At 37.2% G+C, this 20,986-nt stretch overlaps 1 protein-coding gene across 3 annotated transcripts in view; it reads left to right on the forward strand.

Annotated features, from left to right (window-relative positions):
- The window catches only part of Srbd1 (S1 RNA binding domain 1), a 180,671-nt gene extending 178,900 nt beyond the window's left edge, over positions 1 to 1,771 (forward strand). For all 3 annotated transcript variants that reach the window (XM_048353000.1, XM_048352999.1, XM_048353001.1), the window contains exon 21: positions 991 to 1,771. In XM_048353000.1, coding sequence (XP_048208957.1) covers positions 991 to 1,280 — 290 coding nt within the window. In that variant the 3' untranslated portion in view covers positions 1,281 to 1,771. The remainder of the gene's footprint in view (positions 1 to 990) is intronic.
- The last annotated feature ends 19,215 nt before the right edge of the window (positions 1,772 to 20,986 follow it).

Raw genomic sequence — 20,986 nt, forward strand, 5'->3', positions numbered from 1 at the left:
AGGAACTGGGCTGGGGGGAGAGGAAAATGAGGCCTTAGTTAGAGGAGATCCAAGCCTAGAATGTGTCCTTTGTTATTAGAGTCAACATTCAGTAATCCCAGGAAAGGGGGCCAAGAAGAGCATGGATAAATGGAGACTTCAGATAATTTACAAGCCCACTTAAACTGTTAGTTCTCACTCTCTCCTTCATAAAACTTTTGTCATTGTTTTGTTTTAACTAGAGCCATAATGATTCTTGGGATGCTTTATGCCCACCTTCTAGGGGACAGTGTTTGTGAACAGAGAAATGTACACTGGGATGTGCCAGGAAAGAGCCCTGGAAGGAACTCGAGAACAGAGATCTAAGTGTCTTTGTCTTTTTATCTGTAGCATTAAACAGAATGCCTGGCCAGGAGGCAATAATAGTAGAAGTTAGTAAATCTCTGATGAGGCAAACTGAAAAATAGAAAGAAGGTTAGACTCTAGCTAATCTGGGTTTCTGAACCATAATCAAGAATCTGTAAAAGTTGGGGATAGGAGGGATTGATTCCGGGCTTGTGAGAAATGAGGAGAAAAAAACATTTGAATTTCTTCCACATTTAACCAAAAGTTAGTGTATTTTCTCCCTTCCTTGAACAGTTTTGAGAATCTAAGCCCTGAAAAACTTCCAGTACCTTTCCCCAAGTCTTACTTTCTTCTCAGTGTGTGTGACTGTGGCATTTATTCATGGACCAAAGATAATATACTCATCATCTCTCACAAAGGGGAAAATAACACTGTGTATTCTCAGTCCTCGTGGGTAGTGCTAATGTTGTCATGTTAAGAAAATTTTCCTGACTTGTCTTGTTGTCTGAACACTATTTATTCTAGGATGTGTTTTCACTGAAAACAGGCTGCATCTTCAGCTTTTTAAAATGTCCTCCCTCAAGGCTTGATGTTGTTCTGGAATCAATATACAACGAATGCAAATCATAATTAGTTAACTAGACTTTTTTTCCTCTTTCCTCCTAGATTTCAATAAACCTGATTTCAAAAGAAGCATAATGTGCTTGGAAGATCTGCAGGTTGGAACAGTTCTTACAGGCAAAGTTGAGAATGCAACTCTGTTTGGGATTTTTGTGGATATAGGAGTGGGAAAATCAGGTCTGATTCCCATAAGAAGTGTAACAGAAGCAAAACTTTCTAAAACAAAGAAGAGAAGAAGCCTTGGACTGGGCCCTGGAGAAAGAGTGGAAGTCCAGGTGCTCAACATTGATGTGCCCAGATCTAGAATTACCTTGGACCTTATTCAGGTTCTGTGAGTATCTCACTGATGGCCAAACACCAGTTGTATTTCCTCGTTTCCCCTTAAACAAACAAACCAATAGATATCTTTATATGGCATTGTATAGTAAGACTTTTCTGACCAAAGTTTAATTTTTTATTTTTTTGTAATTCATCTTTGATTGCATTTTTGTAACAGATGGTTTCACATTAACTTGCCCACATCTGCCTTGGTGAACTTGTATGGATTGTCTTTTTTATTTGAATTGTACAATGTTTGTTGACACAGTCGGAAGAGTGGAATCCTTCTGGAAGTGTCTAATCCTTCTGTTTGTAATTTTTTTTAAATCAGGTCTTTTGAATGTGATTCACAATTTACAATAAACTTCTTTTCTTTCCCTTGCTAAGCAAACAAAATCACACCAGTAAAATAGATTCTGAAGTGTTTGTGACCATCAAGTGAGTTGCCTCAAGCATTTCTCAGAATATGTTTATATTGACCCCTGCAATAAAGCTTTCTGGCTAGAGACTTATTCTTGATCTGTTGATGCAGTGAATGATCTAGAATTTAATCCTAAATGTGGTTCATGTGGTGCCTCTGGGGAGAAGAGGATCCTATGGAAATTAGAAGAACAATGTTATTTGACTTAGCTTCAAGTAGGAATAAAAATAGCCTTCCTATAGACTGATTATAGGTTAGGTGAGACAGGGCAAGAAAAACCAGTAAATAGAATGACTTTCACTGTGTTTTTATTCAGTGGAGATGGTAAGTGTTAACATCACCATTTGGGATCTGAACGTCATCAAACAGACCATGCGGTACTGATTTCATGTCTATTCTGACTGCTGATTGATTCTGGCTACTGCTTCTATTGTTGTTTGTCTAATGAAGTTATCTGCATGTGTAATGTGTGAAGTATAGTTACTAAAGTATGACCAGTTCTATTTATTGTCTGAGACAGGCCGAGTAAACACCACCAAAAATAAATAAATATGTCCCAGCAGGCTTTTTTAATGCTTCTTTTGGATCAAGTCATCATTTAACAGTGGTCATGTGGGAAGTAGTATCATTGTGTGTTTCTTCCTGGTGGTTTGTCATTCTCAAAATGTATAGTCTTCCAGGTAATGTGCATAATCTTTTTGAAGTCCTATATACCTAGCCCCTTTATTCCTGAAGTGAAAGTTTTTCTGTTTCTTACTGGTCTTCAATTGATAAAGAATTGTAATGTTAAAATTTTATAAGTTGATCATCCTACTCACTCTTTCCAGGATTCTTTGTGGTTCATAATTTGCAGGTTCGTATTGAGTGATACGCCTGTTCCAGCGGGATATAATTTCAAACAGATGCTTTCAGGAAGGAACTCTTCCCCATGGGTACTTCAGATACAGGAACTAAGCAGTTAACAACCAAGCTGTGAAGCAGTTCTGTTCACTCAGTAGCTATGCCTTTGTGGTCACAGGAATGACTTCACATTGTAGTAGGTACATGGTTTACTATCCATCCCAAACATAGTGGAGGTTGTGTGAAATCTATGCTGGAAAAAGAGGAGGCCATATGCAATCTATCATTGAAACTTCTTAATATACCTGTTAGTATATTCTACTACCAATCCTTAGTCTTACCAATAATCCATAATCTACATCTGAGCTGGTATCTTTGTTTCTGTATTCCCAATTTAAGTTTGGGATGATGATTTTTAAAAAGGCTTTATCCTCCTAAACATTTATTGGTATCCTTGGTATTATTGGTATTGGCATTATTATTCTGTGGAATAATCATTATGCTAGACACTGACCATGCAACTGTGATAGAAAAACAGATATTATCTCTGCCCTTATGGAGCTTAGTTTCTTGAGGAAAAAAATAACCATTAACTAAAGAATCACATAAAAATGCAAAACTCCAATCATGCTGTGTAATAGTAACAGCATATAACATGAATTGACTGGAAATCAGAAAACAGTTCATTGACACTTAACTGAGATATGAAGAATGACCAGAAGTTAACCGGGAAAAATGGTTTGTTGACATTAGTGAGAGTGAACCCTATTGGAGTGGGATTAAGAGCAAATAGAAGTTCAAGTCGAGACAGTGAATATAAACAATTATTCCAAGGAGTTTGGCTGTGAAGGAAGAAGAGAAATGTCATAATAACCAAAAGGGGAAATGAGAGTCAAAAGAGGGTTTTTGTATTTTTTTATAACAAAAGAAGCAATGTATACAAATGGAAACAGTCCAGTAAGATGGAAATGTAGTTCCACAGACCAGAAGAGTATTACTGGATTGTCATCCTTGACTGGATGACACTAAATGGATCTAGTATGCATGGGTTTGGTTTAAGACAGGAGCACAGAGAGTTTATCCATATTAATACGAGAAAAGATTGAGAACATTGGCACAGAGGTGGTAATGAATATGGGAGCTTATCGAAGATTTCTGGGTTTCATCTGGTTTTGTTTTCTCATTGACTATGAAGGGTTGTTGTGAGACTGAACATATCAGCAGTAAGGAAGGTGAGTAAGACGATAAAGGGTGAGAATGGACAAAAAAATAAAGGAAATAGATTAATATCAAGGAAATATTCAACATTGTGCTTGATGACAATGAACTTGAAACTCCAGAGAAAATGCATTTTGGGGGTAAACAATTGGTATCAACAATGTTGATAATGATGTTAAGAGTACTAGAATTGGGGGCTGGGAATATGGCCTAGTGGCAAGAGCGCTTGCCTTGTATAAATGAAACACTGGGTTCGATTCCTCAGCACCACATATATAGAAAAGGCCAGAAGTGGTGCTGTGGCTCAAGTGGCAGAGTGCTAGCCTTGAGCAAAAAGAAGCCAGGGACAGTGCTCAGGCCCTGAGTTGGAGTTGAAGGTCCAGGACTGGCCAAAAAAAAAAAAAAAAGAGTACTAGAATTGGGGCATGAGACTACTATGATTATGGAAGAGGTCAAGAACTGAGACTTCACAGAGAACAAAGGTGCCTGGTCTCCTTGATATATGACTGTTAGGGGGCGGGGAGGGGGGAGGGGAGAACAGTAGAGACCAGGTTTGCAAAATAACAAACTTCTTTTTTTTTTTTTTTTTTTTTTTTGGCCAGTCCTGGGGCTTGGACTCAGGGCCTGAGCACTGTCCCTGGCTTCTTCCCGCTCAAGGCTAGCACTCTGCCACTTGAGCCACAGCGCTGCTTCTGGCCGTTTTCTGTATATGTGGTGCTGGGGAATCGAACCTAGGGCCTCGTGTATCCGAGGCAGGCACTCTTGCCACTAGGCTATATCCCCAGCCCCAACAAACTTCTTTTTAAATGGTATTTCCACATGTTTGGGTCAGCAACTTTACATTATGTATCTAAAACCAAACAACCACTAAACAAACATAAAAAGGTCTAGGATAGACCCATCAGAGGATCATAATAGCTCAACAGCTGTGTACATGTGATTATATAAGATGAGGATAAGAAAAAGAACTCCCAAGAGAAGGACACAGGAGGATTCTATTGTCATTACGTTTAATATTCTAGGTGAATTTCCTTTGGCATACCCCACATGGTTACTGTATATGATTTTGGTACACTGGATATTGTATATATGCTTACCTGAACTAGGGAAGGGAAAGAAAAATGAGGGAGGATGTAACAAATATGACAAGAAATATACTCACTACCTTATTATGTAACTGTACCCCCTCTGCACATCACTTTGTCAATAAAATTTAATTTTAAAAAAAGAAAGAACTGAATTCAGAAAGGTTTTGTAGAGAATGATTTTAGGGCACTGTTACAATAATGCAAGTATAAAATATGGTGCCTTGGCTCAAAGTATTAGTGGTAGAAATGATGTGAAGTAGAAGGATTCTAAATGTAGTTGGGTGGTGGAGGTAGAGCCAAGCAGGGTTTCCTAGTGTAAGATGTGAAACAGGAGTATAGGATGGCTCAAGGATTTTGACTTAAGTAAACCAGAATCTACTCATAGGAAAAAGCTATGTATGGGAAGAACAGTTTGGGTGCGTTTATTTTGGGCAGGTGAAATTTGAGATGACATCCAAATGTGGGTGCCAGGTTAGTCAGTTAGCTATTTTTAGTCTTGAGATCAGGTACAGAAATGGACTAGAGATAAAAATTTGGTAATTGCTGGTATATAACTAGTTATAGTCATGAGATTGAATGAAATCACTAGTGGAGTGAGTGGAGATAAAGTAGGAAAGAGGTCCAAGGATGAGTCCTTGAAAATCTACAACACTTTGCTGTGAATTCTTTTAATCTTTCCATAAGGGTGGGAGTTTATTTCTCCCCTGCTTCCTAACTTAGAGAATTCTGATTTGAAGGAAGCAATAGAGATGAGTGTGACCATGTGGTAGAGTCTTGGCCAGTTGAGTGTAGGCAAAATTTGTCAAGTGAGGCTGTAGAAAAATCATAAGGGAGGAAGGGAGATAAGGCTCAGCTGTTGTGTGTTCTTTGCCCTTGTCTTCTTTCATTTTTGGAATGCACAAAGAATGCTGGGTGTGCTGAAGGTCAATGACAAGTATGCTGTAGGGACTGCTGGACAGAAAGACAGGAAGATCCTGGATTCATTTTGGTCTTGTAGAGTAACTAAAATAGCCCTGAACTGCCTCCTGTGGGTTTCATGTTATTTGAGAAAAATAAAAGTCCTCATTTATTTAAGAAGAGGGCAAAGCGAGAGAGTTTATAACAAAATATATCCCTAAGTATGTATACATTTGTGTAGTTCCCTGTCATATCCTCTATCTGTAGAAAATGCCATTCATGAAATAGATGCTCAGTCAAGGTTGATTGGACAAATATATTTGAGTGAACATCTAATAAGAATTCAGTAAAGTGGTTGAATAGAGAGGCAAAGATTGAGAAGACCATAGTTTGAGCCAATCTTGAAAAAAAGTTAATGAGATCCCAGTCTCAACAAACAAGCCAGGTGTGCTGATTGAATCATATTGTAATGCCAAGGGGCTGAGATGGGATCATGGTTTGGGGCTGGCCCAGAGCAAAAACTTGAAACCCTATCTGAAAAGTTGAGCAAAAGGGGCTGGAAATGTGGCTTAAATGGCAGAGTTTTTGCTAAGTTGTTTACTCAGAAAAACAACTTTAAAATGAAGTTGGCCAACATGATAGAAATCAAGATTACTGTTTATTACACTACAAAATATATGCAAATTAGCAGTGTAAAGCAGGACAAAAGTGTAAAACTTTATAAAATTAGAGCTGAATATATTAATATATACCTGTTTCTTCAAAAATGTATATCAATCAAAAGCTAATTGTACAAATACACACACAAACACATTTGCCAAAATTCCACTTATCTTTGCTTTTGTTTGCTTAAATTTGTTTGGAAGGGTATGGGGGTTGGGGAGTTAATATTCTTTAGTTGGGAAGTGAGAAAAAATGGTCCTACCAAACATTAAAGTAGGCTCTGAAGCCATGATTATTTAAGTAATGTAATACTAGCACAGGAAGAGACAAAAAGAAAAATGGACAGAACTAAAAATCAATGATAATTCAGTATATGTTTTTAAAAAGTGGCATTTCAGATTGAGGCAAGTCATATTGTTATTGTACACATAAAGATAAAATTATTTTTTTAATTACAAGCAGACATACCAGAGCTTTCAGACATGATTTACTAGCTATGATTTTGGAATGTAAGGAAAAAATAGAAAGCATGAGCCTATCAACCTAAAAATTCCACTCAGAAGGCATTTCCTGGACATCTACTATGAGACTATGCCAGGTGCTGTGATGAAAGATGAATACAACATCTTCGGAGTATGTCTTCTTTGTAAAGGAGTTGGATTTAAGCTGCAGCCAAGGATATTTTAAGTTCAGTATCGTGGCTACTGTCTTCAGAATATGGTGGCACTCCATCTCATTCGAAGCCACAGGACTTTTTGGAAAGGTTACCTTTGGATTAATGGAGTGCTCTTTTAGGAACTTCTATATTTCTAAGCCTGACCTCAGATTAGCACCAGTTAAAATTGGAAATGGCAAGAAGAGACAGGATGGAGAAACCAAAAATAAATTTGGTCATTCTTCATTTTGGCCTTCTGCCTAAAGTCAGTCATAATTATGAGTTGAACTTAAATGACAGGTCATGGAGAACTCCTGAGTAACTGGGCTCATTGCCAAGTTAGTCTGTACCTGAGGAAGAAGGATCTCATTCATGTGCAGTGAGGCTGATTATGCACAGACTTGATTCTTTATTTAGAGTGGGATTGACAGATTAGGAATGAATTTGAAGCAACTCTTAGAGATTTGCTGTTTTCTTAGCTCATATCAGGAATCTAAAGATTGTAAATACTCATTTCCAAAATACTCTGAAAGGAAAAATTCTCAAACTTAAAAAAAGAAATAAATTATTAATCTAAATACAACAGAGAATCCTCTCTGATGCCAGAGCTTTTCTCCACAGTGTAGCTTATCTAACAGATCTGAAATGATGTGAAACCAATCCTAAGAGAAAAATCTATTTTCAAAGATACAATGGTGAAAGGAGAGATTGGAGAGGAAGGGATATAATGGCAGACCAGATTTTGAGAATCCTGATTTATCCAACAACTGGGCCAAATATAAGTGCAGGTTTATTACAGTATTTTGCAAAAACAATCAAGTAACAGATGAATGAAAGCCTGCTACTACTGAAAGCTTTTCACGTCTGTCAAAACTTTCCACCTTCCTCTAGCCAGACCCACAATAACTAGGGAAATCTCCCCCTTGTCCCCAAGGGAGCTTGTCCTGGGCTGTCTTTCTCCTGTGATTGCTCTTTTGGTCATTTGACATTATCCATATGCTTCCCAGATTTAAGTCTCTTGACAATGATGGAGAAGGTGTGCCCATGAAAGTCAAACATGAAGGCTTCTCAAATCTTCCTTTGTAGGGTTCAAGAGATTCCATGAAGGAAAAAGGCAAAACACCAAGTTAGTCAGGTTTAGGGTAATATGGCAATTTAAAACCCAAGACAGTAGTATTCTACTAAGGCAAACTGTCAACTTCACCTACAGTAGGATCTATCCAAAGTTATTCTTGGCCATTTTATCACAACTCTAATGTCTTTTTCCTGATTAAAAACTAATACCATGTAACGTTACTTCTTGTACATACACATTTATGTGTATGTAAACACCAATTAATGTCTTCCTCTGCAGACTCTTATTTTGGTTCTTCCAGATATGATGATGTTTGCCTTGGTCTTTGTCTTAGCCCGATTGCTCTAGAAAGTAGAACATGAGTAAAGTTTATGTTCATGCTTTATTGCGAGTTAAAATTCAAGGACAAAAAGAGGAAAATAAAAAAGGAAGTGAGCTTAAGGACCATGTAGACTATCAATTTCACCTGATTACAGCTTTGTAGGAAAACCTTGCTCATTTTTTAGCTTCTAGCTTGTCTTGGAAGAAGCACTGTGGAATGATAGTGGCTCGGAGCAGTAGAAGTTAAAAGGAAGCTAAGAAATAGGTGTTGTTTTGCTTCTGCAGTATCCTGTTTCTTTTTTTTTTTTTTTTTTCCAGTCCTGGGCCTTGGACTCAGGGCCTGAGCACTGTCCCTGGCTTCTTCCCGCTCAAGGCTAGCACTCTGCCACTTGAGCCACAGCGCCGCTTCTGGCCATTTTCTGTATATGTGGTGCTGGGGAATCGAACCTAGGGCCTCGTGTATCCGAGGCAGGCACTCTTGCCGCTAGGCTATATCCCCAGCCCAGTATCCTGTTTCTTACTAGTCAATATTCACCTTACCAGGCATTGATTCTCTTAAACTTTCAGATTTACTTCTTTGCATGTTAGACTGCTGCTATGGAAGTGAGTCTAGATGGGTTAAATCTTTGTGCTGAAGCTACCTGGGATCCCATTTCAGTAGCTATTCCTGAGGTCGTACTGAAGTCTGGTCCTTACTCCCTACTCTCCACATGCAGCCAAGGTTAAGACAGCCATCAGCCTGACTGTCATAGTACCCAGGCTTCCCATGCTGTTAAAGATGGAACTGGGCGTGATGCAGGTGGGGCCAAATGAAAATGGATGGTCCATAAACAGGATAAGGATAGCATCTGGAATTGTTCTTCCAATCCACTTAGCCTTTCTAATTAAGCTGTGCCCTACCTACCTATTCATGCCTTGTTCCCATTTTGTTCTGTGGCATCTAACTCTAACCTGACCTGTTGGACTAGTCCCCAGGCAGGCAGCCCTAGAATTTGCTCATCCTCAATGTTACAGTTTGCAGCAGCATTGGATAACTGGTGTGAAGAAACAAAAAGTCCCTCTGTTTCTTCAGTTTGCAAGGTTCTCTGGATCACGACCCTCACTCCGCCTTCCAAGAACACTGAGCACTGGCTGCACATCATTATAGAAGGAAAATTAGAAATTCAGAGCAGTGGGGAGATGGCTTTGGCTCATGGAGAGTTTGGCTCCTGTGTGATTGATACTGGAAGCCACTAGAGCTGAAAATGAATGTGAGTCAGGGGCCAAGAAAACTAAAGCTGACAAATGGCCCTTAACCACTCCATCTCTCAAAGAGGAAAACATACTCTCCATGTCCCACCCCATCCTCAAGATAAAAACATCAAAAACACTAGGAGAGGATATGCAATACTAGACTGTGTATGTCCATTTGACAAAGAGTTATTTAAAAATAAATTGCTCAAGGCAAAGCACAGAACAAGAGAGAGTGCTTTGGGCTTTGGCCAATTCTTCATTACTGCAGTCTCCTGGCCCCAGTAAGTAGGGCCAGGACCAAAGAAAACAGTCTACGATCAGAAGTTTCACCACTAGAAACTTCACCTTGCTCTTTCTTGGTAGCAGTTTTATTGAGATATAATTCACATATCATTCCATTCACCCATTTATAAGGGCATTAGCATAGAGTTCTACAACCATTATAATAAATTTTAGAGCATTTTTATCACCTCAACTAGAAACCCTACACCCATTAGCAGCTGCTCCACAATCCCACCATCAACCTACCCCTAGGCAATCACTTAACTACTTTCTGCCTTTTGGGATTTGCCTATTCTGGACATTTCATATAAATGGAAACAATACTGATCATTTATGACTGATTCCTTTCACTTAACATGCTCTCAAGGTTAAACTACGTTGTAATGTGTATCAATACTTCATTTATTTTTATTATTGAGTAATATTCTCTGTGGGCAGACAACATTTTATACCTGTTCATCAGTTGGTGGACATTGGGTTGTTTATACAACCCATTGGTATTATGAATTATTCTTCCATGAGCTTTCATGTGTAAGTTTTTATATAGATATATTTTCATTTTACCTAGGAGTAGAATTTATGGGAACTTGGCTCAATCATTTCTGAGAAACTGCCAAATTGTTCTCCAGAATTGACCATATGCTTTTACCAGCCACATGTAAGGTTATACTTTTTCCACTTCATCAATATTTATTATCTATATTTTAATTATAGCAGTCTTTGTGAGTATGAAGTTGTTTCTCATTGTGATATTAATTCAAATTTTCCTTGTGAATAATATTTATTGAATATCTTTTTAGGTGCTTATTGATAATTTGTGTAACTGCTTTGAAGAAATGTCCATTTGTACTCTAAATACTTTTTGTTATTGCTAACCAGTTGTGGGACTTAACTCAGGGCCTGAACACTGTCCCTGGCTTCTTTTCTCAAAGCTAACACTGTATCACTTGAGCCACAGTGCCACGTCTGGCCTTTTCTATATATGTGGTGCTGAGGAATCAAACCCAGGGTTTCATGTATGTGAGGCAAGCACTCTATCACTAGACCATATTCCCACCCCTCTAAATACTTTGTATTAGGCTATTTTTCTACATTCTATGAATTCTTTGTATATTCAAAATAGAAGTTTCTCGTCGGACATGATTTTTTAAAACCCCTTCCCTTCCTTTCCCTTCCCTTCCCTTCCCTCCCCTCCCCTCCCCTCCCCTCTCTGGGCCTGGGTACCGTCCCTGAACTCTTCAACTCAAAGCTAGCACTCTACCACTTGAGCCATGGTGCTACTTGTGGTTTTTCTGGTGGTTAATTGGAGGTAAGAGTCTCAAATACTCTCCTGCACAGGCTGGCTTTGAACTGAGATCCTCGGATCTCGGCCTCCTGAGTAGCTAGGATTACAGACATAAGCCACTGACATTTGTGTCTTCTCACTTTCTTGATGGTGTCCTTTAAAACAAATTTTGTCCTTGTGGTGCTCAATTCATCACTTTTCTTTTGTTATTTGAACTTTTAGTGTCATTTTAACAAAACATTACCTAATCCTGGGTCACAAGGACTTTAAGAGTTTAATAATTTTAAGCCAAGTATGGTGACATACACCTATAATCCCAGCACTGAAAAGACTGTTTTGTAAAGAGGATCTGGGTTTCAAGACTAGCCTATGCTAAAAGAGTGAGTTTGAGGATTGCCAGGACTTTATAGTTAAGACTCTGACTAAAAAATCAAAATAAAAAATAAAGTTTAACTATTTTAGCTCAGACTTTCAAGTCTTTCATCCATTTTTATTTAATTTGTATATGGACCGAGGTAGAGGTCCAATTGGTTATTTTGAATTTTGAAATCTGGTTGTTTAGTTATCCCAACACTATTTGTTGAAAAGACCATTCCCTCCACATTTAATTATCTCACCATATAATCAGTAATCAGTTTTCCATTGATGTACTAATTCTAATCCATTGATTTATATGACTGTCTGAACACCAGTGCTATAACTTTGTAGTCAATTTTTAAATTGGGAAGTATGAGCCCTTTGCCCACCATTCTCAAGATTGTTTCAGATGTTCTGAATCCATGTGTCTTGTTTTGGATTCAAGAATATTCTGATCAATTCTTGCAAAGAAACCTCTTGAGATTTTGATGACTGGAGATTGTGTTAGAAATATAAATCATGGGCTGGGGATATGGCCTAGTGGCAAGAGTGCTCGCCTCGTATACATGAGGCCCTGGGTTCAATTCCCCAGCACCACATATACAGAAAATGGCCAGAAGTGGCACTGTGGCTCAAGTGGCAGAGTGCTAGCCTTGAGCAAAGAGAAGCCAGGGACAGTGCTCAGGCCCTGAGTCCAAGCCCCAGGACTGGCCAAAAAAAAAAAAAAAAGAAAGAAAGAAATATAAATCATTTGGGGGAATATCACCATATTAACAATATCAAGTGTTCAAATTTATTACCATAGGATGTGTTTCCATTTACTTACATGTTTTTCAATGTAAAATATTTCATCAGTGTTTTATTGTTTGAAGAGTACAGGTATTGTACCTTTCTGCTGCATTTATCTCTAAGCATTTTAATTTTTTGATGCTGTTACAAGTGGGGGTTGTTTTCATATATATTGACTTATGTATATAAAAACATAGCTGAAATTTTAGTATTTATTTTGCATCCTACAGTACTTTCTGAAGTAATCCATTAAATGTAAATTTTCAGTGGATTTCTTAGGATTGTGTTTTCTATGAAAAGATAGTTATACTTCTTTCCCAAATCGATTCTGTTTACTTTATCTTTGCCTGCTTGCTCTCACTAGATCAGTGGGAGCTAAGAATGACACACAGAAATCCCTGAGAGATAGTAGCTAATTGGGTGGGTCCCTCACAACCTGAGGCAGTTTGGAAACTAAACAAGAGGGGCAGTTACTCATCCCCTCAAAAGCATTAAAGACTTCACTCTACTTTATCCTGAAGCTCTCCTGGACCCACAATACATCCTGACCAAGGCAGAGAGGGATGTTAGACTAGAAGAGTGAATCCTTTTGATAATAAAGCCTAGCTGAGAACACTCTTTTTCACATCAAGGATTGTTAGGGAAAATTGGGGGTTTTGGTTTATTTTGTTGTTTGTTTACTTGATTGTGGTTTTTCTTTTTCTCACATCCTTCACTAGTAACCTACCTCATCCTTTCTTTATCCTGTTCAGCTCTTTCTGATTTGTAACTCCTGACATCACTCCTCCTATCTCATTCCCCTTCTCTCCAGTACATATAGAGTGACTTTTTATGGAGATAGAGCTATCAATAGTATCTCACTGCATGTAAATATTGTGTTGCATTTTGAATTGAACAAATTACTACAGCTAAGATGTACTTCCACATGAGTGAGAAATGGCTAATACCTAGTCCAGTGAAAATACAGAGAAAGCTTCAGACAACTAAAAGAACAATCACAAAGTCTTTTAGGTTAGTAGATAAACACCTGGGGAATAGAAAATAATACAAATCAAAATTTGAAAGAAAAAATGGCGGGCTGGGAATATGGCCTAGTGGCAAGAGTGCTTGCCTTATATACATGAAGCCCTGGGTTCAATTCCCCAGCACCATATATATATAGAAAATGGCCAGAAGTGGCACTGTGGCTCAAGTGGCAGAGTGCTTTCCTTGAGCAAAAAGAAGCCAGGGACAGTGCTACTGGCAAAAAAAAAAAAGTTAGAAGAAAGTCTTCCAAGCAGTGGACCCCAACAGCAGACAGGAGTAGTTATACTCTTATATACAAAATAGATTCAAATAAAAATTTCCCAGAAGAGTTCAAGGTCACATCATATTAAAGAAAAGTCTCCATCAGGACAACATAACAATGTTCAGCGTCTGTGTACCAAATGTCAGGACATTTAACTTTTTAAACAAACCATACTAGACTAAAAACATACATAGACTTCTAACTCTTAAGATAGTTGGAGACTTTGGTAACCCACTCTCATCAAGAGACAGATTATTTACAAAAACAACAACAAAAACCCCAACCACTCAGATTTACATGGCACCATAGACTAATTGGTTCTAACACATATACAGAATATTTCATCTAGCAGCTGCACAGTACACATTCTTTCCAGCAGCCATGCAACATTCTCCAAAATGTCATATTATAGGATATAAAGCATTGCAGCAAATATCAGATGATCAAATGAACACTCAGAAAATATTCAGACTCTTGGAGACTGAACGATACATTTCTGAATGATGAATGTATCATCAAAAAGATGAGGGAAAATCCAGACATTCCTAGAATCCAATTAAGATGCAAATACAACTAACGAGAACCTTTGTGACACAGCAATGCCAGTTTTAAAAGGAAAGTTTATGATTATGACAACAAATGCTGATGAGCGTGTGAGGAAAAAGGAACCGTGATACACTGTTGGTGGGAATGTAAATCACTATAACCACTATAGAAGAAATTGTAGAGGTTCCACAAATTACTAAAAATGGAACTACCCTATGATCCAGTTGTACTACCCTTGGGCATTTATTTAAAAGGCTGTAGACAAGATGCAATAAATGCAGGAGCACACTCCTGATCATTGAAGCACTATTCACAATAGCCAAGTTATGGAAACAGCCCAGATGCTCGACAACCCATTACCATACACTGGAATTTTATTCATCCATCAGGAAGAATACTGTCATAATGGATGGACCTGTTCTGAATTATGTTAAATGAAGTAAGTCTGGCTCAGAAAGACAAGGAAGAGGATGTTCGTTTTATATGTGGAGCCTATATCTAAAATGTAAATTATGAACACACATAGAATGCCACATACATATAAACAATCAAAGGAAAGTATGGTATATGCAGAGTGGGATTCATGGTGTAACATCAGAAAGTTAAAATGAATTCCAGTAAATTGAAACAATTGATTGAGGAAGGGTGATGTGGGGGATAGGGGGAATGGAAGGAGCAATGGTGGTTGGTTACAGTCATAATATTCGAAGTGCACATGAATATGGAGCTAGGCAATTGAAAAGATGATGGGGATGGGATAGATGAGAAGGGAAAGAAAGAAGGAAGGGTGACACTGACCAGTATGCATTGAACACATAAATAGACATGTGTCCAGTTGAAACCCCTTTGTACAACTATTTGAAGATAAAAGGAAAGAATTCTGTAGAATTTGTTGCAACAACCTCCTATCTAATTTGTAGTTTTCTTTGTATATTATTTTCTAAGCAAAGAGGATCCACTGACAGTTTAGGTAGAAGAAAGGAGGGTTTATTTAAGATATTTAAGAACATTTGCAGATGTGTAAATGAACTGGAGGTGGTGTGAAATATACAACGCAGGTAAATTACGATAGAATTCAGGTAACTATGTTAGTTTCCACAGTCAAGTTACAAGTTTATGGGAACCTAGATATGGATTAATTTTTGCTGTATTACTGTGTGGTTTTGACTTCTTAGAGCTAGATCTTCCAAGCCAGTCTGAGTAGATGATGTGACTTAGTCAAGTGTGGGTAGCTATACCCTTCAGGACTTTTGATAAATTAAGATCAGTCCCAGGATAGACTGACCCATGAGGGTGTCATGTCTGGTCACAAATTGAGGGGCTTAGGAGAAATTTTCCTATGATAAACCTTGTTAGAGAGCAAGATGCCCATCAGAAAATAAGCCCGTCCCAGGACATGGTGATGAAAGAAAATTGCCAAGTAGTTATATATGAAGGGGAAGGGAAGGCTGGAATTTTTCCCCATGCAAATCTTTTTAGCTGTCAAGGATGAGGTTATGGACCAAGGAGGAGAATTAAAAACTCTTTTCCCCTTTCCCAGGACAGACGACCTTTTAGAAATCAAACAAAATGTATGTCCTCAGGATGCATGTTTGATTAAACGGACTCTTTTTTTTTTTAGATGTATCAAGTAGATTCAATTCATGACTGACATTCTTTCCAAGAGGTTCTCTGCAAAAATAAATTTGTAAGGTCTGGATTAGACCTGGAACTATATATAGTTCGAACAAAAACAGAAAGGACAAAGAACATTCTCTCCTAAGTGTAGAGATAACCTTGGTGTTACAGTGTACCATGGTTCTGTACAAGCAAAGGGTAAACAAGGCCTGAATAAAATAGTGTGATTTACATTCACTTACAGAATTCTCATACAGGTAATCAAGGATAGCAAAAATGTACAACCACAGTTTGAAAGTTTAAAAATCCAATAACCAAAAGAAAAGTACATGTTTTGAGGGGTGAGCAAAGTGAGGGGACAGGCAGTGTACATTATGTAAAAAATGAACTCTATAACTTGAGTGTAGGAACAGTATAGGGAGAATGAAGGAAAGGGTAACACCAAAAAGAATTGTACTCACATAATCTCACTTGTGGAAATGCAACTTTTTTGTACAACTATTTTTTTAAAATTAAGGAAAAAGTACAAATACTTATAAGTAAAAACTGAAAAGTATAATCTAGCAAAAATGCTGTTTTGCATTCCTGATTTCATTACCTGGAATGACTGTGTTCCTTGGTACCTGCTGAAGTGAACACAAATCTCTGAATATTTTGCTCAGAACTTGAGCCTATGGCTCACACTTTTATTCCTATTTTCTCAAGTAGCCAAGATCCAGAGGATCATTGTTTGAAGCCAGCCTGGTCAGAAAGTCCTCAAGACTACATCTCCAAAATCACTAGCAAATTGCCAGACTGAAGATGTGACTCAAGTGGTAGGGTTCCAGCCAAGCAAGTATAAGGCCCTGAGTTTAAACTCTGATATCAGAAATTCAGTCATTTATTCTAAACCAAAACAAGAAACAAGTTTTCCTAAATAAAAGCTTGGAAGCAGGCAGAAAACAGTTTCATGATACCCATAAGTCCTTTGCATATTAGTTATTAGACATCAATTAAAAATAAATGTATTTAAATGACCAATGTAGGTCAGATAAAAGAAACAAAAGTAATACTGGGGAAAAAAACTTTTATAAAGTCAAATATAAAATAAAGTCTGCTATTATTTTTAATTGTACTGGGATGTTGATTCAGAACCTCAGTCTTACAGGGCTATTTTTGTTGAGTTATGCCTCCAGCCCCTTTCTGTGTTAATGGTTTTGGTGGTTTCTCTGGTTTGTTTTTTGTTGGTTTTTTTTTGGGGGGGGGGTGCTTTGTTTTTTAAACAAAGATCAGAATCAGAACATGAAAAACCTAAGAAAAAGACTGGAAATGATTCTGGTAGTTGGGATACTTCAGGTAAAGAACTAAGTGAAGGGGAATTAGAAAAACAGAAGAATGCTTCAGAGCAACTGGACAATGATCAATAAATTATACCAGATATATGCTTATATTTAAAGCCTAACATTTAAAGTCTAATTTATGATTTAAAGTCTAATTCTGACCAGCTACTCTATTTTAAGTTCAATTTTCAGTAACACTGGGCCTTAATTACATTACAAGGAAAATACATATATGCTATTTATTTTTGAGACAGTCTCATTTCCTGCCCACACATGTGCCTGAGCAGTGCTTCACCTATTTTAGGCTTATAGTAGCTGCGATGACAGGTGCCACAACACTCAGATCTTCTGTTGACAAGGCCTCATCAACTATTCCACCTAGGCGGGTGTGGATCCTCTGATGTAACCAGGATTGTAAGCATATGTAGGCCACCAATGCCTAGCTATGAGAAAGAGTCTCCTGAACTTTTCTGCCAAATCTTTTCATTCTCAGCTTCCCAAGTAGCTAGTATTACAGGCATAAGTCAGCATTGCCAGACTGCAGGTTTTTATTTAAGTTCTTTTCCCCTGAGATTTTATTTTTGTGTAGAGAGTGAAAGAATTTAATTTCATATTTCCCACGTTTTGACCTCTTACGCTATTTATCAATACATCTTTACCGTCTTCATTAGCAGGTAAACCTCACACATTTATTTTACAATAATGGTATTAATATGTAAATAATTAAAGAAAATGCAGTAGACATTTTGGTTTACAGTACTGAAGCTTGAACTCATGGCCTCGTGCTTAGTAGGCAGGAACATCATCACTTGAGCCGCGTGATTTACCTGGATGCTTTCAAGATAATGTATCTTAAACTTTTCCGCCTTGCCTGTCCTCAAAGCTCAGTCCTTCTCTCGGTCTTCAGAGTAGTCTACAGGCATGAGTCACCAGTACCTGGCATGGTTGTAGACATTTAGACAGGATTACCATCCTATTACCAGTATCTCTTTATCTAAGAACATGATAACATGCTACTATTTATTAAGTCTTTATACTGGTTTTCAGTAATGTTCCCAAGTATTTCTTCATATTCACAATGTTCTTTCTTAGGTTGATTCCTAAGAGTTCTATCAAATTTATTACTATAAATGGACATTTGCTCTTATATTTTGTAGACTATCGAAGACTATTGACTTTTCTGTCTCATTTTTTTCTCAGTCATCTAAGTTATCTCACACTCAGTAATAAGGATTGTTTGTGTTAGTCTCCCTAAAGTTCTTGGCATAATATCTCATCTGAAAATGTTTCTTTTTATTATTGTTGTTGTTATTAAGCACTTGTACAAAGGGTTACAATTCTATCAGTGAGGTTGTGAGTACAATGTTTCTTGGTCAGTGTTATCCCTTCATTCTCCCCCCATTTGGCCCCTTCCATCCCTACCGTCAAGTTAAATAGTTCATCTTTTACATAATGTACATTGAATATAATGACTACATTTGCTCATCCTTCCTCAAATATTCCTTTTTTCCTCTGATATTACATATTTTTCTTTCCATTTTCTAATGACATTGGCCACTATTAGCCAAACAAATAATGATGTTAATAATACGAACCGTTATTGTACATCTGATTTTAGTGAAATTCAATGTTTTTTTGCATAGTTTCTGGCCTTTGAAATGATAAAATGTATGTTTTTCATGTAAAAACTGACCATCTATTAGTATTTTGATAGGTTTTTTAATTCAAAGAAGATGTTAAATGTGTTCAGATGCATTTTCAGCAACTATAAGAATGTTCACATAGTATTTCTTCAATTTATGCTCAAGTTATATTATTATAATAGATTTAATATTAAGCCATCTTTGTATTCTTGGTATGAGCTTCACTTGATTCTGACATATATTTGAGTTATATGTTATTTAAAGGCTCCTAGGTGATATTTTATTTACTGTTTTTAGTATTGAATGTTAGTAGTGTTAGTAAGATTTTTGGATGCCTTCCTTTCTATCTTCTAGAATGATTTTAATATTACTATTACATGTTTCTTAAACATTTGCTAGAATTCAAAAAGTTGACCTTGTATTATTCCTTTTCTGGGATCAGTTTTGATTATTTTTATTTTCCTACCTAATAAGCAATAAAATATATAGTCAGCCCTCTGTATCTTTGGTTTTGTATTTGTGAATTCAACCAACCACTAACCCAAAATGTTTATAAAAGCTTCATCCAAGCTGGGCACAGTTGGCTCACAGCTATAATCCTAGCTACTCAGGTGGCTGAGATCTGAGGATCATGGTCCAAAGCCAGGCTGAGCAGGAAAGACTCATTCTTATCTCCAATTAATCATCAGAAAACCAGAAATGGTGCTGTGACTCAAAGTGGTAAATAGCTCAGGGACAGCACCCAGTCCCTGAGTTCAAGCCCCACAACCAACATAAATAAATGAATAAATAAATAAACAAACAGTAAGCTTCATTCATACTAAATATGTCCATTTTAGTATCATTACTTCTAAATAACACAGTATGGCAGCTGTTGATATAACATTTCCATTATATTAATTATTTTAAGTAATTCTGATGTGAATCATATAAGAAGATATGTGTAGGTTATGTGGAAATGAAAACTACCGTTTTATATAAGGAACATGTACATACAAACATGTTGGGACACATAAGAGCCTGGAACTAATCCCCTTCAGATGCTAAGAGGCAGCTGTTTCATAAACCTAGAAAATGTGTTCTCTTACAAGCTAATTTTTCTCAGAATTTATGCTTTTTTCTCCATGCTCTTCTTCAATATTTTAGATGTCTCCTCTTTTTATTTATATTGCTTGATTCGTTTAGCTAATCAAATAGCTAAGCTGCCTTTCCATAAGAAGATTCTCTAGGAGTTAGTTGCTCATGTGTCCTGAAGTTTGCTTTTCAAATTATTTCATTGTTGCTTTTGTCTTCACTAATATCTCCCTTCTTCAGTTCTTAAGACTGTTGCATAGCTCTTTTTTCTAACTTATTAAATTGAACACTTAATTGCTTGATTTTCCATTGGTCTTTCAATGGAAAAAGCTCTATTTTAGTAGTTTTTTTTTTTTAAGGGAAAAAAAATCCCTGGGAACTGCTCTTTGACTATCTGTATGTTTGAAATAATCTGTATGTTGCCTTTATGCTATGCTTGAACTATCCTTTGGCTTGAAATACAAGTCGTTAGTCATAGTTTTCCTAATTTTTTTGAAGACAGTGAATTTCTCCAATGTTGAATGTTGCTTTGGCAAAGTTTAAAGCCAACCTGATTTCTCGCCTCTCTCCCTAAGGCAATTTGATTTTCTGTCTGAATGATATCTTTGAAGTCCAGTAACTTGGTTAGGGTATGTTCTAGTGCTGATTAATTTTTGTTAGTTCTTCCTGGATGCTGATGTGCTTATTTAAATTTATAGATTCAAGACTTGTGTTTAGGAGATTTTTCTGGACTTCGATTTTTTTTTTTTGTATGCTTGATTCTGTTATCTTCTAAAAAATACTTAATTGAAACTTTACACTTCCTTTTCTACTTCCTATATTACTTTTTGTTTTAATTCCTTACAAATTCTTCTTTTGTCTTGCTCAGTTGTTTTTTTGTTTTAGGATTCCCTTTCTTCAGCATGTTGGCGTTTTTGTTTTTATTTTTTTTTATTTTTATTTTTGGCCGTCCTGGGCCTTGGACTCAGGGCCTGAGCACTGTCCCTGGCTTCTTCCCGCTCAAGGCTAGCACTCTGCCACTTGAGCCACAGCGCCGCTTCTGGCCGTTTTCTGTATATGTGGTGCTGGGAAATCGAACCTAGGGCCTCGTGTATCCGAGGCAGGCACTCTTG

The sequence above is a fragment of the Perognathus longimembris genome, chromosome 8 (genome assembly GCF_023159225.1).
Source record: "Perognathus longimembris pacificus isolate PPM17 chromosome 8, ASM2315922v1, whole genome shotgun sequence".
Lineage (NCBI taxonomy): Eukaryota > Metazoa > Chordata > Mammalia > Rodentia > Heteromyidae > Perognathus > Perognathus longimembris.